At 40.4% G+C, this 22,228-nt stretch overlaps 1 protein-coding gene and 1 long non-coding RNA gene across 4 annotated transcripts in view; one reads left to right on the top strand and one right to left on the bottom strand.

The window, feature by feature from the left end:
- LOC144210488 (uncharacterized) overlaps positions 1 to 3,060 on the top strand; it is a 120,034-nt gene extending 116,974 nt beyond the window's left edge. Inside the window, exons 3-4 of the long non-coding RNA XR_013329391.1 lie at positions 1,613 to 1,762; positions 1,840 to 3,060. This is a non-coding gene — a long non-coding RNA (uncharacterized LOC144210488). The remainder of the gene's footprint in view (positions 1 to 1,612; positions 1,763 to 1,839) is intronic.
- Positions 1 to 22,228, bottom strand: part of naa25 (N-alpha-acetyltransferase 25, NatB auxiliary subunit) — a 154,492-nt gene that overhangs the window by 116,972 nt on the left and 15,292 nt on the right. For all 3 annotated transcript variants that reach the window (XR_013329390.1, XM_077737183.1, XM_077737184.1), the window contains exons 5-20: positions 21,837 to 21,911; positions 21,656 to 21,763; positions 17,700 to 17,778; positions 15,425 to 15,536; positions 13,326 to 13,415; positions 12,025 to 12,197; positions 11,842 to 11,954; positions 11,572 to 11,770; positions 10,460 to 10,549; positions 10,114 to 10,394; positions 8,737 to 8,888; positions 8,537 to 8,662; positions 4,760 to 4,991; positions 4,573 to 4,696; positions 2,312 to 2,377; positions 2,146 to 2,243 (exon numbers count right to left, since the gene is read on the bottom strand). Coding sequence is in view for 2 of the 3 variants with exons in the window: in XM_077737183.1 (XP_077593309.1) it covers positions 2,146 to 2,243; positions 2,312 to 2,377; positions 4,573 to 4,696; positions 4,760 to 4,991; positions 8,537 to 8,662; positions 8,737 to 8,888; positions 10,114 to 10,394; positions 10,460 to 10,549; positions 11,572 to 11,770; positions 11,842 to 11,954; positions 12,025 to 12,197; positions 13,326 to 13,415; positions 15,425 to 15,536; positions 17,700 to 17,778; positions 21,656 to 21,763; positions 21,837 to 21,911 (2,118 nt within the window). In the remaining variant the exon portion in view is untranslated. The remainder of the gene's footprint in view (positions 1 to 2,145; positions 2,244 to 2,311; positions 2,378 to 4,572; positions 4,697 to 4,759; positions 4,992 to 8,536; positions 8,663 to 8,736; positions 8,889 to 10,113; positions 10,395 to 10,459; positions 10,550 to 11,571; positions 11,771 to 11,841; positions 11,955 to 12,024; positions 12,198 to 13,325; positions 13,416 to 15,424; positions 15,537 to 17,699; positions 17,779 to 21,655; positions 21,764 to 21,836; positions 21,912 to 22,228) is intronic.

The raw sequence follows: 22,228 nt of genomic DNA, 5'->3' as shown, positions 1-22,228 counted from the left end.
TACAGCTGCAAATACATTTTTGATTTCCTGTATTTTTTCTTTCTCCTTAATATAGTTGAGTCATCCCATCTCATTGGCAGAAAAATACCCCCAAAGCATGATACTTCACTATAGGAATGGTGTTCTTGTGGTACTTATTCCTCCAAACACGGTTAGTGGAATAATGACCAAACAGTTCTATTTTGATTTCATCAGTTACAAAACCTTCTCCCATGACTCTTTTGTATCATCTAAATGGTCATTGAGAAAATAAAAAGGACCTTGACATGTGCCCGTTTAAGCAGGGGAATCTTTCGTGCCATGCATGGTTTCAAAACTTGATGTCTAGTGTATTACCAACAGTCTCCTTGGAAAAGTGGTTCCCGTTCTATTCAAGGATTATTAACCAAGTCATCTCGTGTAGTTCTGGACTAATTAGTAGTACTAATGAGACCCTATAACGTGATATCTTTGGAGTGGACGTTTTTTTCACTATGTGGCTTAGCAATTTCTCCGTATCCCTTTCAAACTTTGTTGAGGTACACAATTTTGAGGGTGATGGAAAGCATTTTGGGGGTGGTGGACAGCTTTTTGGTCTTGGCATTGTTTAAAGTTTGAGTCTTACTGATTGTGTGGGGTGGACACGTGTCTTCATGCAACTAACGACATCAAACAGATGCATCTGATTCAGGATAATAAATGGAGTGCAAGCAGTCTTTTAAAGGCGGACTAACGCGACTTGGAGCGTCAGAATTCTAGCTGATAGACAAGTGTTCTAATACTTATTTGCAACTGTATCACACAAATCAAAAAAGTAAAATTGTACATTGTGATTTCTGGATTTTAGATGATCTCTTTCACAGTGGACATAGACCAGGGGTGGGCAAACTTTTCGGCCCGGGCCTCATTGGCTTTAAAAATTTGACAGATGGGCCGGGTCAGCACAAGATACGATTCATATAAAAAAACTGCATCTGTTAACAGTACATATGAAACATAAACAGAAAAAAAGGACTTTTATTAACATACTCCTCACTCATCATTAAAGTAAAAAGTATAAAGAAAAAAGTAATAATTACAAAGTAAAAAGGAATGTATTAAGAAATATAAAAATTTAATTTTAAAAAAGATAGAGGGGCTGTAAAACACAAAAACAAATAAGAGTGGACAGAGCTACTGCCACTGGCTTCCGTGTGACGGCGCCATTTTGGGAGAAAAAAAAAAGAAAAAAAAAACATTTGGACAACGTCGGCGGGCCGGATTAAAAAGCCTATGTGGCCTGCGGGCCGTAGTTTGTCCATGTCTGACATTGACTGACGATAAAAATTTTATACACGTCTGTGATTTTTTAAATGGGAGAAGATGCAATATAGGATGCAGGGTGTTAAAATAATGACTGTATAAAAATATTTACATAATGTAAACTAAAAGCAAATATTGAGCATTAAGCAGCAGACAAAAAAACGAATTAGACTAATTTTTTAAAGGAGTTTTCAAAATCTTTTTTGATTAATTTGATCATTTATAGAATAAAAATCAAGACCTTAAAAAGAAATACAATTGTTATTGGTTTAGCCTTCCTTGTTTTTTTTTCCTGATCTCATTCGGGCGGCAAACACCACGGCTCATCAAGAAGGTGCAGCAGAGGCTACACTTCCTGAGAGTACTCAGGAAGGAATAATTCAACACCAACGAACTTCTACCGCGGTCGGCCATTGAGAGCAGGCTGACCTACGCTGTATCAGTCTGGCACTCAAGAAGCCAACGGGAAAGACTGCAGAGGGTGACTACTTATTTATTTCTTATTTATCTCAATATAATATTGATTTTGTGTTTGCTTGTTTGTTGTTGCGTCCATAGACTCAGCGAGTGGTGCGATTTGGCGCTGAACGTCTACAAAAACATTGAAACTCATCCTGGACTTCAGGCGGAATAAGCCCGCTTCCCTCTTCTGACCTCACTTAGAGTACTTATTTATTAGTTTCTTATTTATTATTTATTTGTCTGTCTGTTGGTATTTGTGCCCTATGTGGTGAAAGCTTTAAGAGCATTCAATTCAATTTATTTTTAAAAATTGGACGATTTTTCATCACGTCTTTGAGGGATTTATAGACGAATTAAATTGATCATAGCTGCGTGGTTTGATGGAAGTGTTGGGCAACTCACTTCCACGAAGAAGACAAGGTTTTCTAATAAAGTGGGTTTGATTTTTAACTTTCCGTCTTTGATGCATAGTTGATCTCCTGCACATTTATTCAGCATTTCTGCAACAGAAACAAGAGGGAGGTGAAGACCAAGACGTGGTCAAGGAAATGTGGGGAACAGCGCAAACCTTGAAGCTGAACGGCGAGTGACTTGAAAACATTACATATTTGTGTTTGGAGTTCTGTTGATTCGTCTGTGGAAGTAAAGAAAGTGTAAAAAATTATGCTCTGATTTTAGTCCATCATAGAGAAAATGGCAGTTATTCTAAGACACAGGAAAGACCCATACAGTAAAAAATTGACATCCGAGAGTCCCAACCTACGTGAAATTTTAGATACGCAGAAAATTCTGAGCAAATGTTTGCCTCAATAAAAGACAAATATGAGGTAAAAGCATAGAAGATGGTTCCCGATGCGGCCGTCCAGGTGGCCGAGCATGCGAGAGGCTACTTATGAAAACAGCATCGCTCTGTCTTCTCGCCACATCTCCCTTGTGTAAAGATATCTATGAGCACCGGGATGTACAGGTTGCGGTTTTTTTTAACGGGGGATAGCATGATTGAGTCGATAATCTGCAAAAAAGCGGGTCGTGACTGTTCATTAATAATAAAAAAACAACTGGGATGCACTCGGTTCTGAGGGATGGGGAAGCAGCACATTCCAACTCGAAAGCCGCGCTGAAATACATTAACATCTTTGCATCGGTTATAGCAAAAGAAGGTTTAAATTTAGTGTAATGTAAGAATGTTATTTTTAAGTGTGTATAGTAATTTAAGTTAAATTAAAGTTAATGTTGTTATGAGCGCACTGCCGTCTGTAAAGTCTATCTCCTGTCCTTTCTCGCTCTCTCCCTCTCTAGTACGATCACTCCCAATATTACTACTACAATACATGTACAATTATCAGTGTATATTATTAAATATTACAGCTATAAGCATTTCAAAAGACTTATGTATTCATATTTAAATATAATGTATAAATATAAAAATGTAAGTACTTTAGAAACTGTACCCACAGTGAAAATTGTTTCTCTCCGCTTGATATATCGCCAAAAGATTAAGACCTACCGTATGTATACTTGTACATTTGTGTGTGTATGCATGTATGCATATATATAGATATATATAAATATATATCCATCCATCCATCCCTCTCTCAACCCACCTTCCTCCCTCCCTCCCATATAGCCTGATAGCCAATTTGAAATGCTTTCCAATCTGTTTTGACACCTACATTTGAGGAGATACAATTGGCAGCTCAGAAATTTGGTGCGGTGGTTGGCCTCTCTCGACGGCATTGAGCCTCATCGAAGGATGGCAACCCAATTTACATTCACGCAAGTTGCATCCCCGGAGGCGTACCAGATGACTATGGGTTGGCTAACTAAATGTAACCAGGTTGGAAGTGTATGTTTTTTGGGTTGATCCAAATAGAAATATGGAGAGGATAAACAGCATCCTGGACAATATCCAAAAACTTGGAAATTATACTGTGCCTTGTATCAATGAAGAAACAGCTGGCAGCCACCAGTCTCATGGCTTTCTAGGACTGCAAAGCGGTTGATATGCTTCTGGCAGAGAATGGGGGCATTGGCAATGTTTTGAGATCAATGTTGCACCTTTATTTCCAACGACATGTCACCTGATGGGTCTTTGACCAGAGCCATTGAAGGCCTGCAGACCCTAAACCAGAATATGAAGTGGCATTCTGGAGTTCAATTATCCGCCTTGACAGACTGGTGGGATAAGACCGGCAAGTATAAAGAATTAAAAATAATAAAGAATAAAGAAGATTGCCGGCTGCTCTCTACCCTCACTGGAAGACATTGCCAGCCCTCGTTACCTCAGCAAAGCCAAAAACATCATTGGGGACCCATAACACCCTGGTCACAATCTGTTCCAGCTCGCTGCCCTCTGGCAGACGCTATATGTCGCACAAAGTACGGACAAATAGGCTTAAACAGTTTTTTTTCCCCCACATCCATCAGGACTCTAAACTTGCAGTAACACAACACAGAATCCCTTCTGTGTAAAACTTCGGGGTGAGGTAACATGAAAAAACGTTGGGCGGTGATCTGCCTCCTACTGGCTGACTGAAGGTATGTGAAAGAAAGACTGAGAGGTAAGTGATCCGCTCGGGGGGTGGTACGATGTATTCATCACGGCAGAATCCTAACGAGTCTGAAATTATCACTTATTTGGGTCTTTTGCCGGGAAAATGCACATTATGGAGAAGCACTACCAATTTTGTCATACGCAGCTGGGTATGATGACAATTAGGCTTTCGTCGAGTCAATGATGATGACAAAGCCTATGTCCGATTTTTATTATTATTATTATTATGACTACATGAAGCACTGGATGTGAATGAACAACAGAAGGGTGCTCACCAAGTCCAATGGTGTCGAGCTCGTGCACATGGAGCGAAAGCTGCAGAGCCGCCGCTTGACACTGGCAGCTGCCGCAGGACAGAGCGGCGGCCAAACGGGAGGGGGGCGGTCCCAGGAACGGGTACTGCGAGCACAAAGTAGCATTGGCAACGTGGCATAGCGCACCAAAGAGGAACTCCCTTTATACCTGCACGCCTTTGTCAGTCAGCTGCATGGATATCTGCAAGGTCTGGCCCATCTCTGCCAGGAGGCCTTGCAGGAGCGATGTTTTGTCAGCCACACCATTCTCGGCATCCAGGGGCATGGCTCTTCGCCCCATTGCTGCTACCAGAGTTAGGATGCGCAAGGTGAGGGAGCGCCAGCGCAGCCATGCACGCTCCTCCTCCAAGGAGTGCTGCCGATGCTCCTCGCTCAACTTCCTGGGTTGAATAATCAATTAATCAATGCATTTAATTTGTCAACTACTTTTGTGATTAACCTAAATCATGATAAATCTGTGTATTCTAACATTGCAACTTGAGAGCTGAGACGTCCATTGTGACTAGGGTCCTTGAAACAAGGCGAAAAAGCGTGTGACGCTCCTCCTTGCAAGAAAACCCCAGATGATTGTGTTTTCTCTTTATTTGTGCGTGCATTTGGGAAGGCCTAATGGTGAACCTATCACTTAATTCTCCTGGGTTGGCTCTATTTGCCCAGCCTCCACCCTGACGTTCAGCTGCAGGAACCTATAAAGGGTTGTTTGCTATCGTCTTCCCTAACAAAATATTCTCAAAATGATGCACACAAATGATCTCACAATAGGATAACGCACAACCACTTGCAAAGGGGTAGTATAATCCTATTGTATTAACGAGCAAGCTCTACCACGCGTACACCATTTTAACAGAGGGGGGAAAAACACTGAAAAAAATGCAGGAACGAAGCAGCTACGGTGAGGTGATGTTCTCATAAGCAGCCTCTCTGTATGCTCGTATATCAAAATGTATCTCGTATCTCAAGGTAAACATTCGCTCAAAATTTTAGTCGTATATCAAATTGCTAGTATGTTTGGGAACTCGTATGTTAAGGTATTACTATATCCTATTTTAGGTGTTTTTTTCAGTGGGTGCGAATGGATTCATTTGTATTTAGTTATTTTATATTGAAAAAATCAATTTGAGATACAAGTGACTTGACACACGAGCATGGCTCCCGGAACGCAGTAAGCTCATATCTCAAGGTATTACTGCATCCCTCTATAAGATGCATTTCAACCCTTCGTGCCTCTTCGTGCTCAGTGTCTAAAGTAGAATTTACACAATTTTTCTGCACTCGGTCAATGTCTAAGATATTGTATCAAATCGGGTTCAAAGTTGAAGTTGTGTTTTCTTACTTTGATCCTCAGTGGAGGTCTGGCCAAATCACAAAAACTCAGCATTTTGAGCACACCAAATTTGAGGCGGATACGTTAAAGTCCCTAGGACGAATTCATTTTTAATGCGGTGCCTGGAACCGGACAGAAATCTATGAATTTTCCAAGTTCAATCAAAGGGCGGACCCCAACTTTTTTGTCAAAGTAAATATCATCAATGTAGTACAAGAATTTAAATACCTAGGAATCACTTTTGACTTTGAACTTGTCTTCAAACGACAGATAAAAACACTGAATTAAATTCAATTAAATTTGTCCAATTTTTGGTTCGTTTGAAGCAATCTACTGCCTGAGTCAGCAAAACTATATTTTGACACAATGATATCACACATGACTTACTGCCTAATAAGTTGGTCATCGGCCTGCAAAACAACACTAAAATCAATTGAAACCATTTATAGTAAGATCTGAAAATATTGGACAGGAAACCAAAAATGCACCCCCACTGTCAAAGATAAAAAAAATACATATGCCTGAACTGGGACAATAATATTAAATATGCAGACGCTACGTTAATTTACAAAATCTTCCATCACAAAGGTCCTCCTCCTTTGCAAGATTTTGAGAAAATAAATTCGAACACATTAAGAAGGGCTGGCTCTAGAGTTAACTGTGTAGTTCCCTTTAAAAAGAGTGCATTCAGCCAAAGCACTTTCTCTGTGCTTCACATACCTGGAACTCAGAACCAATTAACATATGTAAACTCCCGGCTCTGAACCTCTTTGGCAATCATCTCAAAGCCTGGCTGTTATAGACTCAACAAAGTTCTTTTTTGAAAAATATAGGGGAGGCCATTTTCTTAAATTTTAAGGGAACACTGTTGAGCCATTTTTTGTACGATTTTAAAGAATGCCACCATATCGAAAAAATTACCAAAATCCGCCAAATTTGGTCAATGTTGGGGTTATTCTGGGATAGTATTAGAAATGAGCATTAATCATATGTATATATTAATGTGCTTGCAATTGAGACAAACACTCAGTATAACTGTTACCGAAGGACACTTCCCCCTGCAGCTGGCTCCGAGGACGTTTAATTGTTTTGCCCTATTCCGAGGACTATTGACCTGAAATCTCACCCAGTCCCGGGTTTCGAGGACTGTTGATCTGGGTTTGCAATGAATAGCCGTGAAGGACTCTTGATTCCAGCAGATGGCTATCAATCACCTGTGGGAATACTTGCATGTTGTTCTTACATTGTGACATTCGGTTCGCCTGATATGGAATTGTTTTGCCGAATGGAGGCTTGTTTGTTTAATTTCCAATGGAGTTTGTTTTTGAGTTCCAACCTTAATTGTTATTATTGAATACTTGATATGTGATGATGGTTACAGATATTGTTTTGCTTATGCAATTGAATTAATTAATAACCTTGTAATTGTTTTGATTTGTGGCCTTAAATGGGCAGGAGAAATTGATGCTTTCCAGAATTATTTGTGACGAGGGCGAGGTAGAAATCTATTCTCCTTTGCAAGTAGATCATCAGAGATGCCAATTTAATTAAATATAAATAATTGAATCAGATGTCCCCCTGAATTGTTTTATAATTATATTAAAGTATAGTTATTGATGAACCATTTGTGTATGGTAAGGCCTCCAAAATGAGAAGTTTCGGTTGCTATGAATAATAAGAACTGGGACTGCCAGCAGTACTGAATAAGCCCGAGCACTCCTCGTGCAAGTCAGCTCCTTAGCAAGTGGGACACACACCAAAACAGGCTTGTAGAAGAAATTGTCGAGGGTGCGACTGAGTTCAGTGGCCACATCAATATTCTATTTGGTCACCGGGAATACACATGCTAAATTTTGTGGCGGTACGTGCTTCCGAAAAGTGAAAAAAAAATAATTTCCTGTTGCCACAGCGAAGACTGCGTCACCTTGGCAACAGAGGCCATCCGTGGGGACAATAGTTCAAAATATAGTACTGCTGGGCGATACACAATTGTCACGATAAAAATATATATATATCAGTCGATACCAACAATTGTCAATTTTTTTGCCTTTCAAATTTGAAATTTCAAACTTTTGTGAAAAAGTAATTATTTATATTCCCGTATGAAAGTAACTACTTTACCTAACTTAAAAAAAGCCAATATAAAATATGACTTTAAAGTGCTATTGTTGTTCTGTCGTGCCACAAAGATTACACAACTCCCTCCTTACACTATGAAATGTAATAAAAGATAAAACCTGCAGAAATTGACAGACATTATTGTTATTTATGTGTTCCCGAATACGGGACGAATAAAGTTATCCAATCTCTCTCTCTTTCTCATACGTAGTACAGTACTGTACGTATTCTCTCCTTTTTAATAAATGTTTTTTTCAGTACAAACCAATACAGGTTACTTATACAAGCCTTAAACATACTTATATAAACAATCAATATACTTATACAGGCCTTAAACATAAATTATAATACAAAATCTAGCACTGAAGCAACTTACTAACTAATTCACCTTACGAACGATCGTTCGGAATGTAACTCATTCGTAAGTTGGGGAGCGTCTGTATTTAATAAATCAGCTAGTCCTTTCATGCATGTGTTACGTACCGCTCGTTTGGGTCCCAGCAAGTGAAGACTGTGAGGTCTCGGTTGTCCCTCATGCTGTCCCAGGGAATGTCATCTTCCTCCGCAGACAAACACATGGCTTTCACGCTCTCCTCCAGACTGGACACACTGACAAACGACATTGGCAGTCACCACTGTAAACAAAGGTGAGCTGGTTCTTCCTTCGGTCAAGTCAGGCTCACATGTCGGCCTCCACGAACAAATCCAATAGTATCCTCTCGGTGCGGACTTGGGCAAAATGCAGTGACTGGTTGAGTCGGTTCCTGAGGGCGATGAACTCTGGGATCTTCTCAAAGGCGCCGTACTTGTATGCCTGAATGATGTATTCGGAGGTCTGGGGGAACGACATACTATTTCACTATTAATTTTCTACATGGCGAATTGAAGGACTATATAGAGTGATACCTCTACTTAAAATGCTCTCCATACAAAATACTCAGGTTTCGAAAAACTTGAATGTGAAACACTTATTTCTAAGATCCGAAAAACCCCAAATTAGAAAACATGAAACAAAAAAATTCATTCATTCATTCATCCATCCTTCTTCCATACCCCCCATCCCCGAAAGGGTTGCGGGCATTGCTGGAACCTAGCCCAGCTGATTTCGGGCAAAAGGCAGACTACATCCTAGACCTGACTTGGGCAAACTACGGCCCGCGGGCCATATACGGCCTGTTAGGCTTTTTAATCCGGCCCGCCGACCTTGTCCAAAGAATTTTTTAAAATTACATTTTAATATTTCTTGATACATTCCTTTTTACTCTACTTTGTAGTACTTTATACTTTTTACTTTACTGATGAGTGAGGAGTATGTTAATACTTTAGTCCTTTTTTCTGTTTATCTTTTATATGTGCTGTTAACGGATTCAACTTTTCTATATGTATCGTATCTTGTGCTGACCCCATCTGTCAAATTTTTTAAGTCAATGTGGCCCCCGGGCCGAAAAGTTTGTCCACCCCTGCCCTAGACCAAGGGTGTCAGACACGGGTTGGTTCGCGGGCTGCTTAAACGTCAACTTGTATATACATTTGTATGCGTATCCGTATACGTATATGTATCTTTTTTTAAATATTTTTTTCCACGTTCATAAAAATGTGAAAATCCATGATAATATTGGCAAGCGGAAGCCACTCCCATGTCCTCTGCTTGCTACAAAGACTCAGCACTGTAAGTACTCAAAGTAATTTTTTAATTTATTTTTTAAATAGGGGTGACCCTACTTTTTCTTTTAACTTAGTCCTAGTAGCAAGCTGAGGCCAGGGGAGTGGCTTACGCTTGCAAATTTCAGCGTGGACTTTCACATTTTCGTTAAATGTAGTAAAAAATGTTTTTTTTTTTTTTTACTTCAGTGCTGAGTTCTAATAGCGAGCAGAGGAAGGTTTCCACTTGCAAGTTTCAGCGTTGATTTTGCCGTTTTTATGAACTTACAAAAAAAGAAATTAACAAAAATTTGTTGAAGCAGAGACAATCGAGGGATTACTGTAGTGCCTTCTCTAGTCTGCGATAGACAGTACTTTTTAAAGCATTATTCAGAAGATTGACACGAGTGCGGACTCACATCTTTCTGGTTGGAGTGGAAAAACCTGAGTGAGGAGTTGCAAGCTTGGGAAGCGGCAGCAAAGTGTCCCAGGGATTGGGAGTAGCGTGTCAGAAGGAAGCCGATGGTGTCATGCTGGACGTGCTTGGCATCCAGGCTGGCGTAAAGCTCGGCCACCGGCTCGAAGGCACCCAGCCGGCAGTAGAGAAGCAGCAGCAGGAGTTTGAACTGAGCGTTGCTCGGGCTGTTGGACAAGCCCTCCTGAAGGAGGCCCAGACTCTGACAAGCCACCTTCTCATCTCCTGAGTAACCCAAGTGCATGTCACAACAAGGGAGGGAAAGGGACGGACGAAAAAGGAACACCAACCGCTTTCTGTCCACAGGTCAATGTAGACATGAGCAGCCATCAAGCAGTACATGTCGGAAAACTGAAGCTCCGTTTTCAGTGTATTCTTCCCTGGGAAAAAGGCAAAAAGACTTAAATTCTTTTATAATAGGGTAACTAATGATGATGGACATCTGATCCGTTTTAGGTGGATATTCGTAATCCCGCCTCAATCGTCTTGGATTTAAAATCAATTGGAGGGTCAACTAGTGACAAACTAATTTCAATATGGAGCAGTTGCTAAATTATCCAAAAGATTAATCTACCACTTGCTTGTTCAGTGCTAATGAGCACGCCAAAAGCAGTCGACGGGTTCATCGATCAATTGCAAAATAATTGTACTAATTATTCTGTCATTAACTCATTCACTTTCAACTATGTTTCAGTATGACTGATGGTGATTGTTAGGTTTATCATTATTGTTTTGGGAACCATCGAACTCTGAAGATGGTTAACAACAGGCTCTTGGGAACAGTGGATTTGTTTTGGGAAACGTGGCTTCTCAAGATGGTCCATATCAATTCTCTCTCGGGAAGATTTGAAAGACCAATAGTTCTGAGAACTGAGACAAATTGTTATGAGACTCTGAATAATTTTTAGACTTCTGTTATGCATGTTGTTTAAATCTTATGAATATATTAGCATAAGGGACACCGGGGTCTTCAGAATCATCTGACCAGAGGCGCATGTGGATGGATTCTCTTCTTGCAAGAATAAAAGGATATGATCTCAGATGCCTCCATTATTGAAGGGTGAACTTGGGAATACTTATTGGTGAACCTATCAGTGATCAATGTCAAATCCATTTTGACAGGGTAGACCCGTGATTGCAAAGTTTATCAATCAAAATAGTTAGTCAATAAATTCCTCTATTAACTTGGCTCAATATGTACAATCTTATGCAATAGATTTCACTATCAGTGTTCACCAAACAACCAGTCGTAGACAGTCAAAACAAACATGTCATTTGTTGACATCAGCTATTGACGACGCTAGATTTCTGCCAGGGAATAAACAAATGTTCATTAATTTCAATGGCCCTCCATTTAGTAATGTTTCTTTCACCTATTGTAATTTCACGCATCCCTCCTTACCAAACTTGAGGCCATGCCGATAATGCGACTTGAGCTCGTCGGCGAGCCTCTGCTTGGCGGTGGCGTCCATTGAATGATGCAGACCCAGGGCTCGACTCAGCTGACATGTACACAAGTGCCTCTGCAGTGCTTTGACATCATCTGGGAAGGCCAAGCAACCGGGTCCCAGAGGGGCCGCCCCTTTCAACCGCTCTGCCAACTAAATACGAGCAAGTGCGTACAGACACGTTCAGTGGAGGGGCGTCTCGGTGTAAGGCGGTGCTCACTCACCTGCTTGTGCTGTTCCGTGCCTAGCAGATGCAGGTAAATATTGAGGTCAGTGACGCAGCAGGGCTTGTCGCCGAACTTAACGAAAAACTGCACCATCAAATCCAAAGGCTCTCCTGCATTCACCCAATAATGTACCCTTTAAGAAAAAAATCCAGCAGCAAAACTGGCAGCTTTTATTCTTACCCAGTTGGCATTCTCCAGGAAGGCAGTGCTCTCGTAGTCGCTGCATAAGCTCCAGGCGTGCCAGGTAAGGGCCTCGCAGTGAGTGAGTATCTTTGCCGTCCTCGCTTGCAATTCTCTCCTCCACAAACTGAGTCGCATCTGCCACGGTGTGGTGCACCACTCCCTCCGAACAGCTGCGCAGCGCACAAGGACCGCTTTAAGTTTTGCTTAGCTCAACGGGCACCAGTGACTGCGACAGACATCCAGACCATTCGGCAGCGGATGTTCTGGCCGGTTCTCCCATTTAAAATGGACAAGACGTCTGTAGGCACTAAATCATTTCAAATGAAATAGTAATCTATATGAATAAAACAAATTCAATAGATAAACCTGTCGAATTTTGAGTCTAATAGATTCGCCTTTTGCTGTCAGAGAACAAAAACATGATCAGTGACAGTAAATTAACTAATAATAAATTAAGTAAACAAATTTTGCACTTCATTCCTGTTTATGCTAAAAGGTCATGTAAGGTCAAATTAAAATAAATAGATAAATAAACATGAAAACCTGTGTTCTACCAAAAAGCTCTATTTTGGTTTCACATTCTCAGTTCTCTTCTGGATCATCCAAATGCCCTTTAGTGAACCACAGATGGGCCTGGATGTGTACTGGCTTCAGCAGGGGGACACGTCTGGCAGTGCAGGATTTGAGTCCCTGCCACGGCATTGTTGCTGATAGTAGCCTTTCTTACTATAGCCCCATCTCTCACTAGGTCCCCGTGTGATAATGTCATAACGCAAAACAATGCAGCCGATACGGTAATTTATTTCAAAATAGAGAAAATATAAACAGATAAAACGCTAAACTAAATGTATTTTGACGTCTACGAATATAATTCAAAGAAAAACTAAATCGCAACTTGCATAAAATGTGAAAAAAACTGCCAGTCACCACTCGCTCCGGGCAACACCATCATACTTAAATATAAATCTAGATAGCTGCATAATTTATATGCGATTATTACACATGTTAAAGTATTAATCAATCCTTGAAAACACAACATCAAAATCCAAGCATTTTAAAAGGAGTTCAACAGTACCCAATAGTAATGAAGGAAATTACTATTTACGACTAATCTGTCAACTAATTTCATGGTTGATTATATGATTAATGTATGAATCGCGGCGCAAATGATTGCTGATGGTGAATAACCGTCGATTTGAAATTTGGTTTTGTGCGCTAATATTTACAAGCTAGCAAAAGAAAATCCAATACTCAGCAATGTTAACCATTTTTGTAGAACAAGAATTATTTGTACTCACTGTTCTCCTTTTTCTGGTGGAGCCCACGACTGATCCATAAGGTGGAAGAGCGAGTCAAAGTAGGCCAGAAAGAATTGCCAATCGTCAGGACTGTGAGCAGAGTGACAACATTGTGAGGCCAAAACCAGTCGTGGATAATTCTAAATGGGTACAAATTTTGTCTTGTCCTGTGAGGGGTCGCGACAATACATGGCATTTTTACGTCACTCGGTCCTTTGTAACATCCTCCCCTATACCAGCCACTTCAATGTCCTCCCTCACTACATTTATCTCCTAAGTCGACCTCCAGCCATTTTGACGGGCAGATCCACCCTCAACATCCTTTTACTGGTACATTCCGTGACCGGAAGTTTTGTCGACGGACGTTTGATCTACGTACACTTGGTCCCCGTGATGTTTCGTCGAGCGGACGTTTGTTCGGCGGACAGTTCGTCGAATGGACGTTTGGTCGCCGGATTCGTCACCAGACATTTCGTCGAACGGACTTTTCGTCGCCAGATTCGATCGCTCTCAAAATTATAATCATGAAAGTTTGTAAATGTCAGATCATTAATATCTAAATATCTAATATCAAAATTATCAATAAGTAGCCTATTATTGTACATGTTATTTGTCGCAGGATTCGCTCACTCGCTCCCGGATCTTGCTATGGGCTAATGAGTTTTCTATAGCAAAAAGAAAAATCCTCACAGTCAACATTATCCCATAGCAAGATTGGTAACCGGACGTCCGGCTGCCATTGACGGCGTTATACACCCGATTCATGTTGACTGTTGCATTGTATATCCACTAGATGGAGTTCTAATAACAGAAATAGCATCTGCACCTCAGTCAACATGAATCGGACGTCTACCAATCTCAACGGCATCTTATTGATAATGTGTTTAATTTGGGACAATAATACGGGCCAGAATGGATACTAAAATTTGACAGAGGGGCCGAGCAAAGGGAAATGAATGAGGTAATTGATATTTACTATAATTTTGACATCGGCGGGTCGGATTAAAAAGCCTAATATGGCCGTAGTTTGAAAAACATGTACACACACGCCAGTAATACACAATTCATTGATAATTTTGAGAGCAAGCGATTCCGGCGACGAATAACGTGTACACACATGCCAATAATACGCAAATTATTGATAATTTGTATATTAGATATTAATGCTCTGACATTTACAAACTCACTCTATCATGATTAGAATTTTGAGAGCGAGAGATTACAAGGTTGATCGCTTTCAACAGTAAACTCTTTCTAATTATTAGAATTTTGAGAGCGAGCGAATGCAGCGACAAAACGCCCGTTGGACGGAACGTCCGTTCGACGAAACATCCGGGAACCAAGTGTCCGTCCGACGAAACGCCCGGGGACCAAATGTCTGTCGACGAAACGCACAGGGACCAAGTGTCCGTTGCCGAAACGTCCAGGGACCAAGTGTCCGTCGCCGAAACGTCCGGGGACCAAGTGTCCGTCGCCGAAACGTCCGGGGACCAAGTGTCCGTCGCCGAAACGTCCGGGGACCAAGTGTCCGTCGACGAAACATCCGGGGAGTAAGTGTCCGTCGACGAAACGATACAATCCCTCCCTCTCCACTGGACATGACCAAACGATCAAAGTCTGGTCTCTCTGGCCTTGTCACCAAATTTCTTAATTCAGAATCATGAAAATTAGCCTGACAACTATTCACGGTCACACTGTGATGACAACAAAACCTATGACCGATTATTATTACTCATACCTAGGGGCAATTTAAAGTGGTCAATCAGCCTACCATACATGTTTTTGGGATGTGATATGGGAGAACCTGGAAAAAAAATCAATGCAGGCACATGGAGAACATGCAAATTCAAAACTAAAAGATCAGGACCCACCGGGGATGAACCCTTGATCTCAGAACTGTGAAGGGGACGTGCTAGCCACTCGATCATGTGCCGGAACTATAACATACATTTTCAATTTTTCTCTTACAGTTTATAGTCAGGGGTGACTTATATATAGTATGCGTCAATTCTATTCTTCCATTTAAGGACAATTGGTAGATGCCGCTTTAGGTGGGCCCCGCTTGCTGTAAATTACAGAAAACAAGAGTTAAGTCCTACTTGTTGAGCAGAAGTTTGCGAGCCAGAGCGTTGCATTCTGGCCAGCGCTGTAGCCGCCGGTAGAGCATCATGCACTTGCTCTCTCGGCTCTGAAGCTCACTGGTCAGCTTTTCTGCAACGATATAATACAAACAGGAAGTGAAGAAAAGAATAAAAAAAGTTCTTTCCAAGATTAACGTATTTACTCGCAAATAAGCCACTTCTGTCAGAAAAAAATGATGACTGAATCGAGGGAAACTGCAAAAGGACGACGCTGATGTCACGACAAAAAATGGCGGTCATTTATTTTAAAATAAAGAAAAGATAAACAGATATAGTGCTAAACAAAATGTATTTTGATCTCTATGAATAAAATTCAAGGAAAAAATAAAGCATATCTTGCATAAAACGTGAAAAAAAAACGCAGGTTTCCGTCACTGCTCCCTCGGGGCACGGCCAACGGACTGTAGTTAAACGTGGTCAGACTGGCCAGACATGAGAACAGTGGTACCTCGACCTACGAGCAGCTCTACTTACGAGATGCTCGAGATACAATGAAAATTTTGATCAAATAATTCGCCCAAGATACGGGAAAATTTTCGGGATGCGAGAAAGCCAGGTGGCCATCTCTTTCGTGTATATATTATTTCTACGACCACTGGGAGGACTTTGCATTTCCCCACCCTCACACTTTTCCCCCAGCATTGGGTACATTTACATACCCGGTAAACAATATTACTACGGATCGGCAGAGCTCTGCAAAGAAAAGGCGTTGACAATTTACACGAAACGCGAAATAATTGAAAAATATGAGTGGGGTGGGGTACGTGTTACTGAGCTCGCTAGGCAATACGAGAGGAATACGTCAACCATTTCCACCATCCTTAAGCAGAAGGACGCATCAAGACATTTGCCTTGATTATCGCCGATGAAAGTTACATCCCCCAGCAAGTTTTCAACTGTGATGAAACTGGTCTTTTTTGGAAAAAGATGCCCAGGCGGACATTCATCGTGGCAGGGGAGAAGGCATTACCAGGACACAAACCCATGAAGGATTGCTTAATGCTAGCGTTGTGTTCTAATGCGAGCGGTGACTGTAAAATTAAGCCGCTACTAGGGTACAATGCGGAGAACCCGCGTGCCTCCAAGAAGAAAAAACTACAAGTGATGTGGCGCGCTAATTCTAAAGCTTGGATTACGCGTATTTTGATATTTATGTGCGTCATTATCAAAATATTTTGGAGACGAGGCAAGTTCCAAACAACTCTTGATGCGTTCGTTTTGAAGATTCCGGCAAAACGTCCGGGTGGTGTCAACCCGTAGAATTAAGGTAAAAAAAGATTAAAACAAAATTAGAATTCAGTTTTGTGTGAAGTTACATTAAGTGTTGAGTGTCTGTATATAGTTAACCAAGTTAATTTAAATATGTTGGTTCGTTTATGAGTGCGTTGGTGCCGTGAATAAAGTCCACCGCGAACAGCCCACACCTCTGCTTCCGTGTGTCTTTGCCTCTTCCTTCCGCGAAATGCATCTAATTTTCCATCTATTAAACACATTTTATTACTATTAAACCACTCATTATTTATGACTTTGTCAATATATGGCGAATTAGAAAAAATAATGGAACAAATTAATTTGTTTTCAATTCATTTCAATGGGAAACGTTTGCTCGAGTTACGAGAAGCTCGACATACGAGTTCAGTCCCGGAACGGATTAAGATCGTATGTCGAGGTACCACTGTACACTTACTTGTGTATGCTATTGCTCGCGAGGGGCACCGCCATCTTACCATTGATACGTGCCCTGACCATAGCGTTTACCATGTCAGCACATCCCAATAGTTAAGGCTGATCGAAGGTCTTGCGGTCAATCATTAAAATATAAACGTTGATACCTGCATAATGTGTATGCTATTATTGCATCCAGAGACTTAGTGAACACTACACATATAAACTGAACCTAATAATATGCCTTTGATTCATACAGTACCTCCGAAATACCACGGATGATTTTTCTTAAGATTTTCTCTTCAAAGTAACATTTGTACACCCTACTAAAACCATAAATATGGAGGTGAAAATTGAGAATCAGGGGCGGCTTATATGCGAGAAATTGTAAAATTCAACAATTTGAAAGGTGCGGCTTATACGTGCGGGCGGTGTATGTGCAAGCAAATACGGTCAACTATACTGGTCAACTAAATGGCAAAAACATTTCAATTTACAGCAGAAGGATTATCTGATTTCACGTGACAGCTATCTTTGTTCAGTGGAATTAAAATAATTATTTTGATACCTCCTAGTGGACCTTTGATGACTTCCAGAGCTTCTTGATATTTTCCCAAGCGCTCGAGGATCATGTAGTAGAGCTGTACCTACAGTCGCACATCATACAAAACTTTTACTCAACGAAAATAATAACCACAAAGGTTTTGGGACAAAAAAAAAGTCAGGAGTACGTACACCATTTTCCATGCCCAAATTTAGTTAACTTTTTAATAATTTTCAAGACCAAGCAAACCTACCCAGTTTTTTCCAATAACATTAAAAGCTCATCATTCTCAAACGCACGCAGACATCTTCAAAAATCTTAGTTTGAAGGATTTTTAAAGACTCGGGACAGGGAGAATTTTAAGTGCTTATCCCCCCGCGAGGAACACCACGAATTAGTGGCCAACCAATCGCAGGGCAGAAGGAGACAACCATTCTAAATCACACTCATACCTAGTGGCAATTTAGAATTCTCATCCAGCCTGCCCTGGGGATGTGGGAGGAAACCAAGAGTATCTGGGGGAAACCCAAACAAGCCCGGGGGAAATGCAAATTCCAAACAGTGAGGACCAACCTGGGATCGAACCCACGACCCCAGAACTGTGAGGCTGACACGCCATTGATTGTTAAATTAAAATAATAATAAATAATCTCATAGGTTATATGCAGTTTGATTTATTGTGTATTCTGGTGTGTTTCGAATAGTTTTCTCGTGTCTTGGATTTCCTTTATTATGAATATTTTTCCCGGTATTATGATTAGAATAGGCTCTGGAAAATGTCATAGTTGTGTACATTACCATTAATTTCTAGTTAGAGTAATTTTTAATGTTTGATAAAGAAATACATACTTCTAATTGTCGAAAACTGTTTTTCAAACAAAAATAATGCATATTTTAAATAAGTATTATGAAAATGTTGCACTTCCTCTAAAGATTAAAACTGATGTAAACAAAGTAAAATTGTATAAATTGCTGGATTGTGCAAAAGTAGAGAGTTAAAAAGCCTGATAAATTTGAATGAAAAAAAGTGTGATACAAACTAAGGCTTGAAAATGTGGTAAAAATTGATTGATCCGTCAGTGCTGGAATTAGACAAGCGTGTTCATGTCGACTGTCAGTCATACTACTGGTAGTAATTGGCAGTAATTTAATTTGGTTAATTGCATTTCCTATGCCAAACAATTGTGAATATTTGAAAAACCTGACCCAGTTTGAATGGTCAGATTTCCTCATTAAACATATTAAAAAAGGATGTTACATATGTAAAGCCCTAAAAGGAAGAAAAAAAACATTTGAAACCAAATCACCTTTTTTGAACAGCTTATATACAGTGGGGCAAATAAGTATTTAGTCAACCACCAATTGTGCAAGTTATCCTACTTGAAAAGATTAGAGAGGCCTGTAATTGTCAACATGGGTAAACCTCAACCATGAGACAGAACGTGGGGGAAAAAAACGGAAAATCACAGTGTTTGATTTTAAAGAAATTATTTCCAAATTAGAGTGGAAGATAAGTATTTGGTCACCTACGAACAAGCAGGATTTCTGCCTGTCAAAGAGGTCTAACTTCCTTTAATGAGGTAAAACGGTCTCCACACGTATTAATAGCATCTGTTTTAACTAATTATCAGTACATAAGAAACCTGTCCACAACCTTAGTCTCTCACATTCCACTATGGCCAAGACTAAAGAGCTGTCGAAGGACACCAGAGAAAAAAATTGTAGACCTCCCTCAGGCTGGGAAGACTGGATCTGCAATGGGTAAAAGGCTTGATGTGAAGAAATCAACTGTGGGAGCAATTATTAGAAAAGGGAAGACATACAAGACAACTGATAATTTCCCTCGATCTGGGGCTCAATGCCCTGTGATGACAAAATGATAACAAGAACGGTGAAAAATAGAATTAACTACACAGTAACACAATGCGCCACCAGGCACTGCCAGACGTGTCCCCCTGCGAAAGCCAGTACAAGGCCCGTCATTTGGATGATCCAGAAGAGGACTATGGGACTGTGTTATGGTCATATGAAACCTAAATAGAACAGTTTGGTAGAAACACAGGTTCTCGTGATTGGAGGAAAAAGAATACTGAATTGCATCCGAAGAATACCGTACACACTGTCAAGCATGTGGGTGGAAAATCATGCTTTGGGGTGTTTTTCTGCAAAGGGACCAGGACAACTGATCTGTGTAGAGGAAAGAATGAATGGAGCCATGTATCAAGAGATATTCAGTAAAAATCTCCTTCCATCAACAAGGACATTGAAGATGAGAGATGTGGCTGGGTCTTTCAGCATGACAATGATCCCAAACACAGCCAGGGCAACAAAGGAGTGGCTTCATAAGAAGCATTTCAAGGTCCTGGAGTTGACAAGCCCGTCTTCAGATCTCATCCCCCAGAGAAAATTTGCGGAGGGAGTTGAAAGTAGGTGTTGCCCAACGACAGCCCCAAAACATCACTGCTCTGGAGGAGATCTGCATGGAGGAATGGGCCAATGGGCGTGAGTGTGCATGGTTGTCCGTCTCCTTGTCCCCTGCGATCGGCTAGCCAACGATTCGGGACTTCGCCTGCCTCTGGACCGGAGTCGGCTGGGAAAGGTTCCAGCAACCCCCGCGACCCTAATGAGGATAAAGCAGTTCAGAAAATAAAAAATGGAAAAATGAATGCCTTTACTTTTGGGGCGATTTTGTATTTTAGATCTTTTTGCATATAAAAAGTTTTAGTAATCTGAAAATTTCATAACTAGAGGCATTTGTTAGTAAAAGTATGACTGTTCTAATATTATACTACACCACAACAAGCCAAAATGTATAAATTTAAATAAAGATTTTTTAATGTAACTTATGTTTGATTCGATTCCATTTTCACTCATTTAATAGTTCTTTTTAGACAAAATGTTCAGATCTGCATAAGACCTCAATGCATTTTTAAGTCTGATTCCCGCAGGCGGTGGTATGATTGGGAGTCGTTTGTCTCTCTGTGCGCCCTACGACTGACTGGCTACCAGTCTAGGGTGTAGTATGAATTTCGCACAAGACCGCTGGATTAGGCCCGGGCAAGACCCACAAACTTTTCGAGGATGGGCAGTGTAGAGGATGAATGAATGAATACAAACATTTTTTTAAAAATTCCCCAGATATAGAAATCAGCAATATATTGAAGCAGCAATAACCGAAGCACGTTACACAAGCATGTTTCAAACCTAGAAAACAACAGACCCCAGGCATTCAAGGATTTTTAACACCCTTACAAACACATCAGTTATTATTTTTCAGGATATTGATTGCAACTCCAGATATTTTTGAGGGGAAATTACATTTTGTAATTATAGGCTTTTTAATTTTCGAATTATTTCATTTGGAAAAAAGGGGAAATAAAATGTTGATATTTTAATTTTGTCTCAATTTCTATGGAAAATATTTTTTAAGAAATGTTTTGAATTTTCAAATGGAAAAAAATGTAAATAAGGTTCAAAGTTACAATTCAGACTTAGCTGGTTCACACGTTGACCGATTAATGTTGCAGTACAGTAATGCCTTGCCGTGGGGGTGGCGCAAATAGAGCCAAGAAAGCCGGGAGAAGGTAAAAAAAAAATTATAATTAAATTTAGTGTAAGGTTAGATTAAATTTATTTTTGGGTGTCTGTATAATAATCCAAGTTAATTTAAATGTGTTTATTATGTTATGAGCGTGTTGCCGTGCCAAAAGTCTCTCTGTCAATCCTTCCCCTCCGCAAAATCTTTCTAATTTTAGTAGTATTAAACATAATTACCACTAGTTATTTGTTACTCTGTTAATAGATGGTGGATAGGAACAAATAAAAACGTTTTTAATTCAATTATCCATTGTTAATATCCTGTTTTTGGTGTTTTTCCAGAGGGTTGGAACTAAATAATTTGTATTTAGTTCATTTCTATGGGAAACGTTGATTTGAGATACGAGCAAATTGACATACTAGCTCAGTCCCAGTCCTCTCACCTCTGCTTCTGCTTCAATTTTGTCCTCTTTGACCATCTTTTCGACCATGCGTTCAGCCAGGGGGAGGAACATGGTTTGGGAAAGATTTTCATCCTGTGCTGAGATGGCCTGAAGGAGATCGTTATGGCATTCAAAGAAAAGTTCTGGTGATTCACAGCGAAGATGACAAGGTTACACGTACCTGCATGACTAGACTCATGACAGACCAGAAGTAGTAGGGATTCTTGGGGACGATTTTGTACAAGGCCATTCCTGCCTGAAGGATGAAAGAAGAAAAGACGCCATTCAATTTTTTTTTCTTTCTGGCAATAAACCCCTGCCATTTTCTCACCCTTGCAACACAGCGACTAACTCATTCACTGCCAACCTATTCAAAGCTAATGGTCATGTTTTATTGCCATTAAAATAATTATTTCAATTCCACTGTTATGTGGAATCAGATAATCCTTCTGCTGGAAATTGAAATGTTTTTGCCATTTAGTTGGCTAGTATAGTTGACCGTATTTGCTCGCATATAAGCCGCCAGCACGTAAGCCGCACCCTTCAAATTGTTGAATTTTATAATTTCTCGCG

This window comes from Stigmatopora nigra, chromosome 17 (genome assembly GCF_051989575.1).
Source record: "Stigmatopora nigra isolate UIUO_SnigA chromosome 17, RoL_Snig_1.1, whole genome shotgun sequence".
Lineage (NCBI taxonomy): Eukaryota > Metazoa > Chordata > Actinopteri > Syngnathiformes > Syngnathidae > Stigmatopora > Stigmatopora nigra.
The sequence above is the reverse complement of the archived record's forward strand: the minus strand, read 5'-3'. Positions and strand labels throughout refer to the sequence as shown.